Source organism: Syngnathus leptorhynchus, chromosome 9 (genome assembly GCF_054491065.1).
Source record: "Syngnathus leptorhynchus isolate UIUO chromosome 9, UIUO_Slep, whole genome shotgun sequence".
NCBI classification, from domain to species: Eukaryota; Metazoa; Chordata; class Actinopteri; order Syngnathiformes; family Syngnathidae; genus Syngnathus; species Syngnathus leptorhynchus.
Window position 1 is genome coordinate 12,562,396 of NC_141203.1, and position 17,738 is coordinate 12,580,133.

The following is a 17,738-nucleotide window of genomic DNA, read 5'->3' on the forward strand; positions in this document are numbered from 1 at the left end:
CACTCCATTAGGTACACCGCCATTTTTGGGTGTACCTAATAACAGGCCACTTCATTAGGGAAAAATCATGGTCAAAATTTTAATGAAAGTGAAAAGTGCCACACCCAAACAACCCCCCACTTTCTGATTGGCTGGTTGATCTGTGACGTCACACGGACACAGCTGTACCTAATCACTTCATTAGGGAAAAAGTTTAAGTGAAAAGTGCCACACCCGCCCTCACCCCTACTTTCTGATTGGCTGTTGGATCCGTGACGTCACTCGGACACTCTATTAGGTACACCGCCATTTTCAGGTGTACCTAATCACAGGCCACTTCATTAGGGAAAAATCATGGTCAAAATTTAAATGAAAGTGAAAAGTGCCACACCCAAACAACCCCCCACTTTCTGATTGGCTGTTGGATCCGTGACGTCACTTGGACACTCCATTAGGTACACCGCCATTTTTGGGTGTACCTAATAACAGGCCACTTTATTAGGGAAAAATCATGGTCAAAATTTAAATGAAAGTGAAAAGTGCCACACCCAAACAACCCCCCACTTTCTGATTGGCTGTTGGATCCGTGACGTCACTCGGACACTCTATTAGGTACACCGCCATTTTCAGGTGTACCTAATCACAGGCCACTTCATTAGGGAAAAATCATGGTCAAAATTTAAATGAAAGTGAAAAGTGCCACACCCAAACAACCCCCCACTTTCTGATTGGCTGTTGGATCCGTGACGTCACTCGGACACTCCATTAGGTACACCGCCATTTTCAGGTGTACCTAATCACAGGCCACTTCATTAGGGAAAAATTATGGTCAAAATTTAAATGAAAGTGAAAAGTGCCACACCCAAACAACCCCCCACTTTCTGATTGGCTGGTTGATCTGTGACGTCACACGGACACAGGTGTACCTAATCACTTCATTAGGGAAAAAGTTTAAGTGAAAAGTGCCACACCCGCCCTCACCCCCACTTTCTGATTGGCTGTTGGATCCGTGACGTCACTCGGACACTCCATTAGGTACACCGCCATTTTCAGGTGTACCTAATCACAGGCCACTTTATTAGGGAAAAATTATGGTCAAAATTTAAATGAAAGTGAAAAGTGCCACACCCAAACAACCCCCCACTTTCTGATTGGCTGGTTGATCTGTGACGTCACACGGACACAGGTGTACCTAATCACTTCATTAGGGAAAAAGTTTAAGTGAAAAGTGCCACACCCGCCCTCACCCCCACTTTCTGATTGGCTGGTCGATCTGTGACGTCACTCGGACACTCCATTAGGTACACCGCCATTTTCAGGTGTACCTAATCACAGCCCACTTTATTAGGGAAAGATTATGGTCAAAACTTAAGTGAACGTGAAACGTGCCACACCCGCACTTTCTGATTGGCTGTGGATCTGTGACGTCACTCTAACACTATTAGGTACACCGCCATTTTCAGGTGTACATTTTGGCTATTTGTTCCGTGACGTCACTTATGGACACAACATTAGGTACACAAATACGTACTGAATCCCATATTTGGCATGGAATTTATAGTTTTGTCAAAGGTAAACACGAATGAAAAGACCAGACGATTATTATTACAATACTTTTATGTAAACTTTCAAATGTGGTCAACACACACAGTGGGGGGGGACAAGCGTCTCTGGTCTTTATTCATGGAGGGTGTGCTGCTTTTAGAAAAATACTGCTCCAAACCCAGCCATTAAACATTTCTATTGGCAAAGCTGTTCCTTTTTTTTTTATTTGAATTTAAGCACAAAGGTTCACTGCTGCACCTGCTGGGGTATAAAAACATTTCAGCTTCGGTGTGTCATGATGTTCCTCAAACAGAACAACAAATGTAAAAGGCTTGCAGGCAGACGCCGGCATGCGTATGGTCACGCACGCACGCACGCACGCACGCACGCACGCACGCACTCACTCACTCACTCACTCACTCACTCACTCACTCACTCACTCACTCACTCACTCACTCACTCACTCACTCACTCACTCACTCACTCACTCACTCACTCACTCACTCACTCACTCACTCACTCACTCACTCACTCACTCACTCACTCAGAGACAGTACTCTGACAAAATGACTGACAAAATGACTGACTTGGTAAAACTTGAAGGCAGACTGCATTGACTACTTTTGTACAGTAGGTGGCGGTATTCATCAAAGAGACTATTATAGAGTATGCGGTAGACTCCTGTATTAACGCAATCAGCAAATAATGAGCTTTGAGGTAAGAAAGCAAACTAGACAGCGTATTCAAGTTCTTGTGTTGTCAGTGTTAAACAAGAGTTAAGGTTTTAAATTAGGATTTCAAATGAGCCACATTTTGCTGGTCCGTCATTCAATGAAAGTGGTGGCCATTCCTTCAGTGACGGACGCCTATAGTCTCCACTGCATTTTGCCTTTGTCAATTAGCCATCTCTGCACATATATTTGTGTGTGTATATGAGGGGGTTGATGTACATGCCTTGCCTGAGTGCATATGACCATTCTCTCAACATAATGGTCCTTCAACAAGTTCAAAAACTTCACCCTGGGGGGGAAAAAAATAATATTAAAAATCTTTGTCACCTTCCAATAACATTGTATCGGTCGGCCGGCCAGCATGGGTGCGTGTGTGTCTCCAGGCGCTTTCCCTGGCTGTCGTGTGGCTTGCCAGTCTGTCTGTCTGTCTGTCTGTCTGTCTGTCTGTCTGTCTGTCTGCACTGCACTGCAGTCCAGTGGGTCGCTGTGGTGAGCGAGCGTCCTTCCCACGTACCCATAGTTCATTGCGGGCGTGAATCGGCACGGCGTGCACGCATTTCCTCCGTGGCGGCTACTTGACGCAGAGCAGGCCGCCCACGTTGGCCACAAAGTCGTCGAGGCTTTTGAGGAAGGCCATCTTCTGTTTGCGCTCCATGGCCGGCGGCGTGCTGCTGGCCGTCAGCGTGTTGAAGGCGGCCACCAGGCGGCCATAGATGACGGCGTCGCGCTGCGATGACAGCAGCGACTCCACCAAATCGGAGTACTCCGCCTGGAGCGTGACATCACAAGAACCTCTTGTCACGTGCCATATCATTTGTTGACCAATGTGATTTGATTGTATCGCGATACTATGATCATCATACTTGAGCGACATCATCAGTAAGCCAAATCTTCTTGAGCAAAAGGTTTGAAAATACAACAATAGATACACACAATAACTGGGCGGGCATCTTCACTGATCTCAAGCCAACTTTGAATGGGTGTCATCTGACCTGGTGCAGACAGACTAGAGTGTAAAGCGCTTCTCCGGCCGCCACCGTCATCTCTGTGTTGTGTTTCTGCAGCACCAACATGTCGAAGACCAGCTGCAACACAGAGCGCACGTTAACCAACGCCACAGGAACATGCCGTGTGTGCGTGCGTGCGTGCGTGCCTTGAGGAAGTGTCGAGTGGCCATGAAAAGGGGCGTGTCCTTCTCCTGGTTTTTGGCGCACTGCTCGGCCAATGGCGACAAAGCTTCCAAACACAGCTGACTGATTTCGGATCCCATCCTGAACACTTGTGTTAAGGTCGTACGCTTGGACAAAAAAACATTGCTACTTTGACCAGCTGTCTTGACACAAATCCACGCGACGGGTCACGACGAGGATACGAGGTCATCCCGAGCTCCAGCGAGAACATGAGGCTCTTGAAGAGATCCTCGGGCAGCTGCGGGATCTTCTCTGGGAAGATCTCGCAGATGAAGGTGATGAGCTTGTAGTACTGGTTGCACAGAGAAGGAAACTGCGGGACACCGGAAAGCAAAGACGTCGGTCAGTTTTCTTTCCACGGCAGCTCCCGTCAAAATCGGATCTAACCTTGAGAAGGTCTTGCGACATGAGAGGGAGAACGATGTTGACACCGTACAGAACCACGTCTGCGGCGGACACCGGACGACTGGATGCCGGCGTGCCCTGGTCTTGGCTACGGAACACCTCGTCTGGAGGATAGAGGCACGGGTATAAACGCAACCAATTTCAACCTTTGACCTTCAGCAGATGGTTACAAAAGCCAGAATGCGCGGCGCACCCGTGTCACTGAAGTCGATGAACTCTTTGGACAGCAGGTTGGTGAGCAGCTCCATGATAAGAAGCAGGTCTTGGTACTGGTCCTCCTCGGCGGCCGAGTCGCTTCGCTTCCTGCTCTGGTTGTTCTTGGAGTAAACTTGCAGCAGCGTCAGGCACGCCTCGTACAGCTTCATCGACTTGTTCTGCACGCACGCACGCACGCCATTCTGGCTTACTTACTTCTACATTTCCGTTGTGCAAGGGCGGCGGTTACCAACCTCGCCCAGGTAGCAGATCTGCTTGTGAGCCACCTCCACAAAGACCTCAATGATCAGGTTGATGGTCTCCGGCGTGTTGCTGTACACCTGAGAGCAACACGTGTGTGTGTGATAAATGACACAGACCAAACATGCGCCCTTCTGCGGGTCAGCGTCCTGACCTCCATGAGTCCGATGCAGCTGGACAGAAAGTCCATGAGGAAGGAGAAGAGTGAGGCCACGTTGTCGATCTGCGTGGCCTCTGCGATGCCACACAGGGCCTCCAGCGTGGCCACGATCTCCTGCTTGACCGCCTCCTCTTGGCTGATCTGGGCAAAGTTCTCCTGGTTGATGAGGTTGAGGAAGCGCTGCTGTAACGGGTGCAGCACCTGAGCCCAAGCAGAGGCAATGACAAAATCATGAAAAATGTTTTTTCTGTTTTTGATAAATCGACAAATTCATTGATAAAAAGAAAGGTCGCAGGTGCGTTACCTCTGCCCAGTACTGCTGCTTGGTGTCCGAGTCCATTTGGGCGAAGCCCCCCAGGACCAGAGCCTTCATGAGGCTTCTCTGCACCGAGCTGGACAGCAAGTGCAGCGGCGGGCTCCGGCCGGCAAACTGCTTGGCCAGGTTCCACCAGCTCTCGCACTGCACCGCCATGTTGGCCCTGCTCCGACGACGGGAAGAGGGTTAGAGTCGCGACGACGGCGTCTTCAGCGCCGACCGGACCTGAGCGGGCCTCACCTCTCCCGCCGCTCCACCAGCGTCACCAGCAGTTCCACCGTGTCGTTGGCCAGCTCGGCCTCTGAGCTCCACACCGACAGGTTGGTGATGACTTTCTCCAGCAGGTAGCCCACGATCCACTGGGCGCCCTCCGTGTCTGAGCCGAAGGCCATGCTGAAGGGGACGCTGACCTGAAGGGAACAGGTGGAGGGACAAAACAAAGTTGGTTTCATGAGTACAGGCAACAGGTGCATCCATCACCTGTTGGTAGAGCTTCTCGTCCACGAGCAGGTAGGTCTTGGCCCAGCGCCTCAGGAACCAAACGATGTCTTTGCCCATCTGAGGACTCAACAGCTGCGTCAAACTGGCTCTGCTGGCCCTGGATTCCACCTCGGACGTCCTGAGCACGGCCGACAGCAACCTCACAAGTGCAAAGACATTCATAAAGTCGACCGTAGGAGTAAAGAAGATAAGAGAAGACCCCGCCCCGGCGGGAGTACCTGATGACCGGGTCGGTGCGATCGAAGCCTGGGATGGACGAGGCTCTTTCGCCCGGCGAGCCCAGGATCTGCAGCGTGGTGTTCATGTCCACTTCTGTCGAGCGCTTGACCGAGAACTCCATAACCTCGGAAGGGATCAGCGGGGTCTCGCCCTGGGGGTCGTCCGCTAGGAGATAGCCTGGACGCCGCAAACGACTTGTTTCAAAAACAAGGACAGCGCTGTAGCATTCAAAGCTAAGCACGTCGGAAGCTAACGTCAGGACGTGCGTTTATTTCTGCAGCTGATACACGTCTCGCCGACCTGAGACCAGGATGAGCCAGTGGATGTCCTCGTAGAGGTCGTCCAGTACTTTGCGGTCCGCTGACGTCAGGTCCGATGAGGACATCAAGTGCTGCTGAGTCCTTTGGAGCTGACCGTGGAGTCGAGTCACGCGGTCCTCCAGGAGGCTGCCGGCAACGACACAACAAAAGGTGTTTTCAAAAGGAGGATGAGGAGGGAGACAAGCAGGCATAAAAAGAAATTGGATATTGGAGACTTGGCGCTCATTGGTGCATCCCACAAAAAAATCTCTCAGTATGTCATTTCTCTACTGTCCCAAAGCTCAAGTGCGTTTACCTGGTGAGGAGGGGGATGCAGTGGTCTGAAGCCACCCGGCCCAGCGTGCCAATGCTGGACAGCTGATCCGAGAACAGCTCTCTGTCGTCTTCTTGGAGCTCGTTGATCTCTTCCTCCTCGTGGGACGACACGCCGTTCACCGACTGAGGGGGGGAGGGGGGGGGGGTCAGTCCGAACGGGAGTCCATCTAGCGATTTAAGCTATTCCGAATCTGACCAGGTTGCGGGTGCCGTCGGGCGCGGCCAGGTGACACTGGATGTAGGCGTTGAAGACCTGCACGGCGGGCTGGATGAAGCACCCGCGAGGGAAATGCTCCTCGTCCTGCACCAGCGTCAGCCACGACTCCAGCAGCCTGTCGTAGGCCTCCATGTACACCATGTCGTCCTTGTCCAGCTAGAAGGACACAAACGCTGGTCTTGAATGTCTTCACGACAGACATTGTTCAGGGAAACGGCCGGCAGCGACTCACCACTTCCTCTAGGGCGGCGCTGCGCCCGAAGGAGCAGGTGAGCAGCGTGAGGCAGTTGATGAAGGATGTGAAGAGGTCGCTGGGCAGCGCCGTCAACACGCTCCTGGGGAACATGGTGATCAGGTTGAAAATGATGTTGGAGATGCCCACCGCCTCAGAGTCCTCGATCTCGATGCTGGAAGAAAACAAAAAAATGTTTATTCATTCATTCTATTGTTTCCTAAAGCCATTTTTATGATGCAATTATGTCAATAAAATTGGATATTTCTGTGGCAGTTAACTTCCCTTTTACTTATTTTTTATTTTTTTTTACGCTGATCGTTTATCAGTGTTAATGGTCTGTGTAAGAAAAGAAAAAAAAGCACTTAGCACCTCGAAGTGCTGTTTTTAGCTACTCGCCGCTACACAATACTAAGCTTTGTCCTCGTCACCTCGCCTAAAAGGCAACATGGAAATACGCCAGGCCGCCTTAAAATGGCCGATTAAAACTATAAATACGCTGTGAGTCAACACAATGTTGTGGATCGGCGTGCGATCCCTCCATTGGAAGCGTCGCCGCGAGGGGAAACTGCGTGAAACTGGGACCACCGCGCAGCTGTGGAAAATTGCCGCAGGTCGCGTCATCCTCGCGCTCGAGTCTGAGGAGCAATTTGCGTGGACGTTTGGGGCTCACGTGGAAAGCTGACCTCGGTTTGGCCTCAGCGTGCGTAGTGGAAAGCACCATTATTTTGAAAAATGACCAAAAAAATGTTACTCCTCTGAGCTTAAGTAGATTAAAAATACAAAAAATACAAGGAGCTGAATCAAGACGCTACTTTCCATGGGTCCTCTTTTTTTGTACTTCATAAAAAAACAGCAGCCGTGTGAAACATGAACAAATCTGTGAAGCGCAAAAAGTAACTTCCAACAACAACAACTTGGACTTCCCTGCTCCATTAAAAGCGACATTCCGGGTCACACGTGGTGTGGAAAACATTGAGGCCAAAGTGTGAGCAAAAATGCTCATTCGGCGCCCATCGGCCGTCCAGCTACGCTACGTGTGGTTTTCCGATGAGGCAATTGGAAAGGGGAAAAAAAAAAAGCTCCAAGAATAGGTGATGACAGACGGCCACGCGAGAGAGCCGATTTCTTTGAAAACATTGCATGCTTTCAATACGATATACATAACACTCCACATGATTTTTTGTTTGACGTGCACTGACCCGTTGATCATGCTGAGCAGGCCCTCCACCAGGTGGGCCAGGTAGGAGATCTGGGCGCTCTCGTCCGGGAAGACGGGTCCGTGCATGGAGGCCAGCTGGGCCAGACACTGCAGGGAGTCCTGGGCCATGTCTGTGTCCTCGCGGATCTTCCTGTGGACCTGGGGGGAAGAAAAAAAATTTGGATTTCATCAAGGATAAGGCTCACATTTTGGAAATAAAATATGCTTAAAAACGTAAGATGTGAAGGGCACAAAAAGCTTTTCATAGCTCTCCAAAGTGAGAGAGTGGGGTTTCCAGTCCGGGTCTTACTAGTCTCCGAGCATTCGATTTCAAATGTAGAACTCTCAAGCACAAACGGGAAACAAATTTCCTGCCTCATCCTCAGATGACTGTAAGTGAATAACACACACACACACACACACACACACACACACACACACACACACACACACACACACACACACACACACACACACAATATTGGAGCTGGAACACACACCCATTATCTAATAACAGTAGCAACATGAGGCATGGTGCAGTATGCGTCAAATGAGAAAAATCATATTTGTAGTGATTTATCTTTTGACCACTAAGAATAAATGTCCTTCTTTTGTGCACGATTGCTATTTTGTACTTTTGACATAAAGACAAGAAAGACAACAATCGTTTATCATTTCAGTAGTTGCTGCATGCTTTTTCAATTGCTTTTGCTGGCTTTGCGACATTGCCATTTTAGTCGAATTCGACAAACGGGTGAGGATTCTTCGAAAAACGTGAATCTGGCAAATGCAATCAAAACAAGCAGCAACGAGGATTGAAAGGCAAAGAGGTGAATGTCGCTTTAAGGGTCAAGAGTGGTCAAAAGGTGAGTTTTCCGTGCAAGCGCATGCTCAAGCACAAGTGTAAAACTTCCTGCCTACCCTTAGATGACATGAGGTGCTTTAACTGCTCTGTCTCTCCCTCAACCAGACACGAGCACGAACAGGTCTTTAAAGCCTCAATCAAACTCAAGAGTGGAAAAACATCCCGATGAGCTCTCGGTCACGACCACCTCGGCAACATGTGTTTCCATTGTCACTACGCAAAGGCACATCTGGAGCTCCGCCGCCTCCCCAGCCTTAATGTCCGTTCTGCCGGCGCATGGCTCCAACTTCCCTCCCGTCTTCCCTTTATGGCTAAGATGCTAACGCGGCGTCGCAGCTGTGGCGCCGCTACACTCCCGACGCTGCTGCTGCTGCTTCCACGATGTGAAGTCATCGGCTGGAGGGAGGGAGGGAGGGAGGGAGGCAGGAGGGAGGGTACAAGGCAGCTGCGCTAGCAAATGATGTGTGCCATACCGCTCATGTCTGACTATTGTTAGCGTGTATACGTGTGTGAGTGAGGGAGAGAAGGGGTGAGAGAGAACCTGAGATACCTCTGCAAGAAACCTAACAATGGTATTAATGCACACTAATTAATCAATGAACAGCAAATCCCCGGAAGGGCTGTTTGTGTCGTTGTCAAGGTAACTAATTCCGTGCTAACGCTGCCTTCGCTGACTGTAGGAAATTCCCTCCTTGATCTTGAGGCGATGATTTTATTTACTACACGGGCCTCAATGTTAAAATGTTTCACCGTGATTAGCAGTCATACGAGGCCGAGTGTGAAAAGCTAACTTGGTGATCTCCGGAGACAAAAATGTCAAGATCAAAGTTGTAATTGGAACCCAAAATGGCAGCCTCACTGAGCATTTGTGGCCATGTCTTCTTAAGACTTTTTCACGGGGCCGCCCGTGATAAACACGACGGCCCATTTTCATTTTGCTAAGTAAAACTGGCCTGGAGGAAGAATGATTGAAAAATGATTCCATTTTGGGGTGGCGAGTGTTTAATATCAACAACATTTGAGGGCGGCTTTTACGACGGGGGATAACAAAAGGGAGGCTGAGAGAGTGGAGATGAGGATGCTATTTATAGAAGGAGACAAAGCCTGGCTGGTGTGCGTTCCCCCCTGAGGCTCATCTTTCCCATCGTTTGTCTGGCATCAACACGTCGCCTATTGTCTTTCCATCGCAACACATGCTGAGTGACACGCTCTCGTTTGACCTTGGAAGATGTGAGGAACATTTCTCAAATGTACTGGGGGGGGGGGGAAGATGCCTGATTCATTGATCTTGCGGCCAATCTCACTCAGCAGGCCCCGCGGCCACTTTCACTTGGCAACGTGACATTTGCTCGGCATGCGCGCTTTGGAAAAAAAAACAGTCTGCTTTCAGTAAACAAAAGGGAATTTGGTGTTTACCCACAAAAAAATTCAAGACGCCAAGCATTTTTGGAGCCGTTTAGTCCAATACCCGGGAGTCTTTTTCAGATAAACTTCAAAGATTGCATCCACATTTCAGACGTGTGACAGACAATCTTGGAAATGAATCAAGATTGGATACTAGTGACATACGCCCTCTTTTGCGTGATGTCAACTGTCACGATAAATTGATAATTGATTGTTGACTATGCGCACAAAGGCATTGGGAAGTCACGTGGTTTTCAATAAGTCAAAGAGGGGCTCAAAATGTATTCTGGGAAATTACACCGCATTCTCCGGTGCGGTTGAAGGATTTTCTTCCCTTCTCTGGCCAAACTCCTCATCGGCCCCCTCCTAAGACCCTCAAGCCGGGAAAATTCATTTGATTTCCTGTGAGCGCTGCCACATTTAGACGGCGGAGTAGGGTAGTGGGCAAGCCTCACACATCCCTGAGGCATGTCTTGTGTGTTCCCCCCCCCCCCCTCACACACACACACATACACACCTGCTGCCTGTGTGTATGCAAGAGACAACAGCAGAGTCCATTAAATTAAAGACAGGCACAACGTGGAGACGCCGCACACGCCAAAGTTGACATAGTCTCCCAAGGGCCGACATGACCCCCCCCCCCAACCAAACACTCACAGTTGGACAGCTGAGGGCATCTACAACAACAAACATTGGAGCTACTAGAAATACCAGAGCGGCAGACGAGACGGAAACCTGACACAGGTTGCAAGCATTCTGGACATTCAATATTTTGGCTTGATTAGCAGCATCGCAAGGCACGGTATCCAAGGAAACGGAAAGCAGCGAAGTCACGATGTAGGTCCCAAAAAGCAAACAAGATGCCACAGCCCATTTAGGCAGCAAACTGGTCTGAATCAATCCACCCAAACAAATGATCAAATCAACCCTACTGATTTAGGCAGGAAACAAGTTGGGTCTGAATGGATGCGGGTGCTCCTCATGATATTTAGTTTAAAAAAAAAAAAAAAAAAAAGAATACCACTATGGGGGCAACAACCCACTTTTGGATTTCTGCTCCAAGTTACATCCTGTTTATGACAGCTGGCAGCAAATTTCAAACCTGGGTCAAAACTTGTCATTGGTGTGCCAAAGTTTGAGTTTGCCAGCACAAGTGGTTGGGACGAATAAGAGGAAGTGATATACTCACCGTGAAGAAGAGGTCCATGACTCTGGTGTCCAGCAGCGCCTCCCTCCAGGTCTCGGTGGGCTTGAGCATGACGTTCTGCGCCGCCTCGAACATGGCGATGTAGTGGCGCCCCAGTGACCCGCTGCCCGTTAAGGCCAACAACAGCATAGTGTGGCGTGGACGCTTCCGCTTTCAAGTTCACCCGACCCCTCCTCTGCCTCCTCGGGAGACGAGCCCGGCGCAAATGTGCAGGAAGGATCAGCCTTCAGACGCATTCAACACCGGGACACGCCCCCACCTCGCTCCTCAGCCAATCGGCTGGCACACAGCGTGCGTCTTAACATGTGTCTGTGTCCACTTTATGTTCCTTCTTTTGCTGCAAGCTCGAGCTTCTTAAGCTGCCTTCACAAAGTCAACATTTAAATGTACATAAGATAGATTTGAAAAGTTGGATGAAATAATTTTGTTGACTTTTTTTAAATACATCCAGAGAATACTTTCAAAATCATTTCTAACAAAGCAAAACATTTTGAGGATTTTTGAAGTGGAGATGAAAGTCACAGTTGCTCCAAATAAAAATAAAGTGTCAATCTCCTGTCACTCAAAGTGCCAGGAGGGCTCCCAAGCCATTTTGTCAGCGCTCGTCTATGCTGAGATTCCGCGCGCATCGTTTGACAAACTAGCTAACGGAGGAATGTGTCATCAAAGCCGGGCGGCGGGCGGCAGAGGGCGGCCGGGTCGCCGGCGCATTCCAGCCGCCGCCGCCGCCCACGCCCCGCGCCGCACCGCACGCCGCAATGCACTTTGGGCCTACGAGTTGGCACCTGTCAAACGCAGAGCGCGGCGGTAAAAATAGCCACGGTGGAGGACCTCGCAGTGAACTTTGGCAAGGAGGGACGGAATGAGGGTGATGGAAAGAAGCGCCGTCCAGGAGAAGACGCAAGAATGCTATTTGCTCCGGTCCTGTCCCCGGGGAGCTAGCGCGGTGGCAACAGGGGTCCGACAAGGCCTCGGGAGAGCTCGGGAACGATAAGTGCACATTATTCAGTCGGGGCCACGTGTTAAATAAAGTGGGCTCCGCAATTTAGCGGCTTTGGCGGGAGACTGAACGGGCCTGACATCACCTGTCGCTTTGATATACACTTGACCCGCTGCAAATTTGTTTTTATGTGGTTCTTACATTTTGGGGGGAAATTCCACAGTTCTAAATACTATTTTTAAAAATAACCCATGTATGTGTGGCGATACAAACACATTCCTTGTGCTTGTGTGTGTGCTGGAAGGATAAGCATCACTTTCAAGAAAACAACCGCATACTTCCCGCTTCTTGACAAACAACACGCAAAACGGAGCGTGTGTGTGTGCGCGTAGGTGCCGACGTGTGTCACGCGCATGTTTGCCAGATGACGAATGTGCGTGAGAGGAGTGACGAGGACATGTGGCGGCCCTTTGCTGGCTTTTTAAAAGGCATCACCTGCTGCCGTTTCAAGCCCGCTGGCTCCTAATAGCTGCGGTGCCGCCTCGCTTTCTAAAGTACACACGTACGCACGCAACTAAATGCGGGTCAACCAGTGAAGAGGGCCAAAGACACACGCCGTTAACATGTTACGAGCGCCTTCGCACATAAACACAACTGCAATAACAGTACAGTGAACTTTTCAGCTCAGGTACACGCAACTCTACACGTGTGTGTCAGTGTGGGCTTTTTTTTTTGCCCTCTTGGGATTATTTATAGTCATCGTTTCAATTTCCGATGCAAAGTTGGGGCAATTTGTGGAAGCGGCGACTGCATTAATTACACGCTAGCACACCGGGTATGCGCATGTGTTGGTTTCTTCTCTTGGTTTGGTGGATTGGTTCCAGTCATTGTGTTTATTTCTACTGCGCAAGGTGGCGCTTATCATGAAAAAAGTGCCAAAAGGAGCCATTGCGTTCATACAAAAAGCTTTCTTTCCAAGCTCGTAGTCGTGTAACCACGGTGACCGACCAAACAAACAAGAGCTAACATTTAGCAAGGCGCTAACGGCTCTGAGACACTCTATCCGCCTTGAATATGAAAAGGAGCTAAACGGCGAGCAGCTGGACTTCTTCATTGTGTCCTCATTGCCTCTGCAAATAGCCAACAAACAGATTAGCCGGCTAATCTCCAGGCGGCCTTGCTGCTGTGCGCGCGTGTGCAGCTAACGGATTAGCAAGCTTCTACTGTATCCTCTATTCATTACGCTTGATCCCGGCGGCCGCCTCGCGGCGCTATGCTAAGGCGCGTGTTGGGGTTTAAGGGCCGCATCCCTCCCTAAATCCCGCCATGTGGAATAACAGCCCAGCACCCGTCTCCCGTTGTCGTTGGCTGCCCTAAAGCTTTGTCTCCAATCATACAGCTGTCAGCGGGGGACGAAGGACAATGTCTTGACAGGAGCGATAGAATTACCGTATTAACGAGCGCTCGGCAATTTCGGATGCGGGGGAACAAAATGGTGACGGCGGATTTGAGTTGCTTTGTTCTGTTTATCTCTCATGTAGATGATGGCATTTATTAGCGTCGATTGAATCGCCGCAAAAAAACTCTTCTTTTGTTATTTCATTCGAGTTTCAAGTTGTCTGTCAAATATAGTAGGCCTTTGTTTGGGCTAAAGCAGATGAATGACTCCTTGTGAGGCCCGATTGGTGGCTGTGGGGGGTCCCAGCTCAACACTCAAGGGGCTTCTTCACTACCTGGTAAGTGGAAGAGTTCTAAAGTGGGAGCGTCGTCACGCTTTCAGACCCAAACAAGCGCGCATTCCTGTCTGCTACAAAGCAGATGGTAGGCCGACCGAGAGCAAACATGGAGACCGCGCGACGGAGGGACGGCGCGACGGCTCTACCATCTCATCTGACCGCCGCCGCCTTATTAGAAGGCCGCTCACTGGCGAGTGACACGGTGTGGCGCAGACGCTCGAGAGGACACGCGACACCCCCCTCGAGCCCGAGTGATGCCACTTCAGGGAGCGTGGACGGACACGCGGCCCGCTTGAAGAACTCTAATGCGCGTACTTAAGTGAGCATGCCGCAATAAACTGCAGTGACTAAGATTGGTGGGTTTTTGTTTTGGTTTTTTTCACTTTGTGGATTATTGAGTAACCACAATCTCTTTCAACTGTTGCCTAAAAAAACATAACTGCGGATGCAAACACACATGCGGATGACTTTCAAAGTTTGTCTTTAAGAAGACACACACAAATGCGCGCCGCGCATACCGAGGGGAGCCTGGAAAAAGGGGGGCAGGGTCTAAGGAATGATGTGCGCGCGCACACACACACACACACACACACACACACACACACACACACACACACACACACACACACGAGTGGACACTTCTTTGAAAGTGATCCAGATCCCCTCAGATGCCAGGCTGGTTAGGATTTAGGATTTGTGCTCTCAACATGAGGCCAGCTGCACAGACAACACATGTGCATGCTGGAGATGCGCCGCAAAGTCACCCGCATGCGTTCATTGCTGGCCAGCGCACATAGCCAAATAGAATGTAAGCAGTTTAGATGGTTTGGAAAACATAGATTTTCTTTTTCTTAAAGAGACAATGAATGTGCATTTAATTGTTCTTATCTTTTGATATAATTTTTTTTAAAAATAATATTGGTAAGTTATTTTTGTTATTTATATAAAAAAATGCGTATTTTCTGTTCATAGTTTGGAATAAACAATAAAAACATACATTTTAATTCAATTAAATCCAAACCATCAATCATTATTAAATGATTCATTTTTAAATTTTTTGCAGCATAGGTTTGGGTGGAAAAACAGCTTTAATTATCTTAAACTGATTTTGCGGTAATTCCTTAAATTAATTTATGTATTAAATTATTTTTAATTTAATACTATTTTTTATCAACTCATGTATTTCATTATATTTTTGCCAGTAAATTTTTGTTCATCCAGATATAAACTACACAAACATGTTTTTTTTTACATGATCACACCAATTAAATTTTTTGGGGGGATTTTTGTTTCCTGTATGGATTTGTGCCCCTCAGTATGGACATGACGAGTCCCCTCTGCCTTAATCGACTACTCTGGTCTAACTGATGACCTTTAAAGTGAGTGATGTGAAGGAAAGGATATGATTGGGCGGCAAGAAGTTCCAGCTGAGCACCTGATTAGCCAAGGCCAGGTAGCGTTGGAAGACGCACGACATCTGAGCGCTGAGGTTCTCGCGCCGGCTGAACTCCTGCAGGACCTCCATGGTCATGGCAAAGATCTGCCGAAGGCCGTCCTCCTGAAACGTGATTGTGTTCATCAGTTGTTTTTTTATTATGATTTCTTACCAGTACAGTATTGGACTGCTTTACAGTATTTTTTTTCAAATTTTAAATGAAGGCGATGGACGCACCTGAAAGAGGCGCTTGCAACTTCCATGGAACTCCATGCTCAGCCCGATGCTGCTGGTCTTGCTGGAGCTGGAGAACTCGCTGAGCAGCGCCGTTAGGATGGAGCACGCCAACGTTTGCTGCAAAACACAGGCACACGCTAATGTGCTGCCACCTGCTGGCCGCAAACTTGGCTCCACCGTGTGCGTGTGTGTGTCTTTACCACGCTGGGGTTCCCGCTGCCGATGAGCTGTCCGACCTCCAGGAAGATACTTTTGCAGCTCACGGTTTTGTCGAGGGTGCCGCGCTTGACGATGACGGCCACGGCCAACAGAATCTGCTCGCGCACGTACTTCTGCAAGCTAAAATAGACACACACACTTTTAGTTCCACCACACTTGGCAAGTTCATTGCCAGCGTGTCCTTACTTGGGTCTGTGCAGCACGTATGTGAGCAGGAAGGCTCGGAGGGACTCGATGCTGCTCTTCTCCAGGAGGATCCACTCTCTCACCACCGCCTCCATGATAGCGGTGGCAGCCTGGAACAGCACGTAATCCACTTTGCTGCTCTCTGAAACACAAGCGGCACACTCGCTCGGACTGTTTCTCATCACTCACGCAAAAAGGCCCGAGATGGCGAGCACTCACCTAAGATGTGTTTACAAATGGCAAAGGGCGACTTTGACTTCCTGAAGGAGAGGAAGACGTGCTCGGCATGCTGCCGCTGCTCTGTGCTCACCATGGAAGGCGGTGCCTGAAAAACACAAGAAAGATGATTACTGTCTTAAATGACGAGAACATAAATCATAAGATTATTGCGACGTGAAAATAAAATTATCATAACAAGGGATAGGGGAGAAATAAGGAAGGGGGATGAGGAAAATCACTGAGACTTAATTCCAGCAAAAATTACAACTATCAAATCAAAAATAAAGATGACTAATAAATACGTCCTGCCGAGGTTACGATAATACTAGACATGTAGATTCAAAATTCACAATAATATCACTTTTTTTGCTTAAAATTAGACTGCATTCATCAATGTTTCTATCATTTGTATTATTATCTTTTATTTTTATTTTTTATTATTATTAGACATTTTCAAACAACAACCAACTGAAGTCACAAATAAAAGCCAACAAATCAAGTATTCTCCTAAAATGGATTGCTTCAGTGGTTGTTATAGGTGACATACCGATTTGGCTCGGTGTTACGACAGTTATGTTAGGATTGGGGTCTACATGACTGGCTAGGGGGCCTCTACAATGCTAAGTTGGGGAGCTACTCGATAGTGATGGCTACTTGGGGAAGATTCTGGCTCCGGTTAGCTTTAGGATGCTCCGTGGAAGACTGGAAAGATGAGCGGTTAAGCTAGGGGAGCTCCTGAAAACTCGGGGGAGCTGCTACACGCGTATCCCACCAATTAAGTGACTTTACACGGCTTGGGAGGGAGGCGACTTCGTTATTTGGTCTGAGGGTGGACCAAGCTGCTTTTGGCAACTTGGACACTTATATAGGACAGACACAGAGAAAAAAAAACTGGCAGTTTCTAAAGCAGCATAAGGTGGCCAAATGCCGAATATTGAGGCCATAAATTTCGGGATGGGATGAGAGAAGAAGCGGCTTGGCCACGCATCGTTGCCGTTCCCGCTCAGGTCCAAAGTCTCGCCATGAAAAAGCGGCAATGGCGAAGCCTACAGACACTCGCCTCGCCTCAGCGCGTTCGTATTAAGATAGCATCTCAACGGCCACCGGAAAGGCTTGTCACGTCTCACCATTAAAACTTTGGCAGCGCTTTCCAGCTGGGTGATGACTTCTGCCGCACCGAGCGCCGCCATCATGGATGCCGGGCCCTCGAAGATGACGCACCCGCGCGAGGCATTGTGGGTAAACATACACATCAAAATAACAATTCTCAAAACTGTCCCATAGAAACAATTATTACTTTTTAAAATCTCATAAAACTGCAACTCTACCAAAACGCCACTTATTGACAAACAACTGTCAAGTAAATATACAGTATACACTTCTTTATCATTTTTAGGTTATGTATAAATCACCATTTTTTTGTAGTACGTCTATTATGTGATTATGAATTATCCCTAATAGCTATTATGGTTTTATTAAGATTGTTTTTTTACATAATATCCA

The 17,738-nt window shown here is 48.7% G+C and overlaps 1 protein-coding gene across 1 annotated transcript; it reads right to left on the reverse strand.

The window, feature by feature from the left end:
* Positions 1 to 1,598: 1,598 nt before the first annotated feature.
* Positions 1,599 to 17,451, reverse strand: xpo4 (exportin 4). Its single transcript, XM_085920858.1, has 24 exons — positions 17,363 to 17,451; positions 16,236 to 16,341; positions 16,017 to 16,158; positions 15,812 to 15,950; positions 15,612 to 15,728; positions 15,344 to 15,497; positions 11,246 to 11,358; positions 7,789 to 7,946; positions 6,587 to 6,761; positions 6,334 to 6,510; positions 6,118 to 6,260; positions 5,803 to 5,948; positions 5,502 to 5,679; positions 5,263 to 5,422; positions 5,023 to 5,192; positions 4,771 to 4,945; positions 4,461 to 4,667; positions 4,300 to 4,386; positions 4,044 to 4,224; positions 3,833 to 3,954; positions 3,628 to 3,758; positions 3,409 to 3,526; positions 3,248 to 3,340; positions 1,599 to 3,024 (listed from the first exon to the last, which is right to left on the reverse strand). Exons 1-24 carry the CDS (start codon positions 17,426 to 17,428, stop codon positions 2,827 to 2,829), a joined length of 3,456 nt encoding a protein of 1,151 aa, XP_085776984.1. The 5' UTR covers positions 17,429 to 17,451; the 3' UTR covers positions 1,599 to 2,826.
* Between the last annotated feature and the right edge of the window lie 287 nt (positions 17,452 to 17,738).

Bases quoted from the DNA above. Each gene is read 5' to 3' on its own strand.
- xpo4 (XM_085920858.1), bottom strand. From the start codon at position 17,428: ATGATGGCGGCGCTCGGTGCGGCAGAAGTCATCACCCAGCTGGAAAGC. The intron at 6,762-7,788 runs GTCAGTGCACGT...GTTTTCTTCCAG, and splicing joins CTGCTCAGCATGATCAACGG to CATCGAGATCGAGGACTCTG. The intron at 5,949-6,117 runs GTAAACGCACTT...CGTTGCCGGCAG, and splicing joins TGCATCCCCCTCCTCACCAG to CCTCCTGGAGGACCGCGTGA.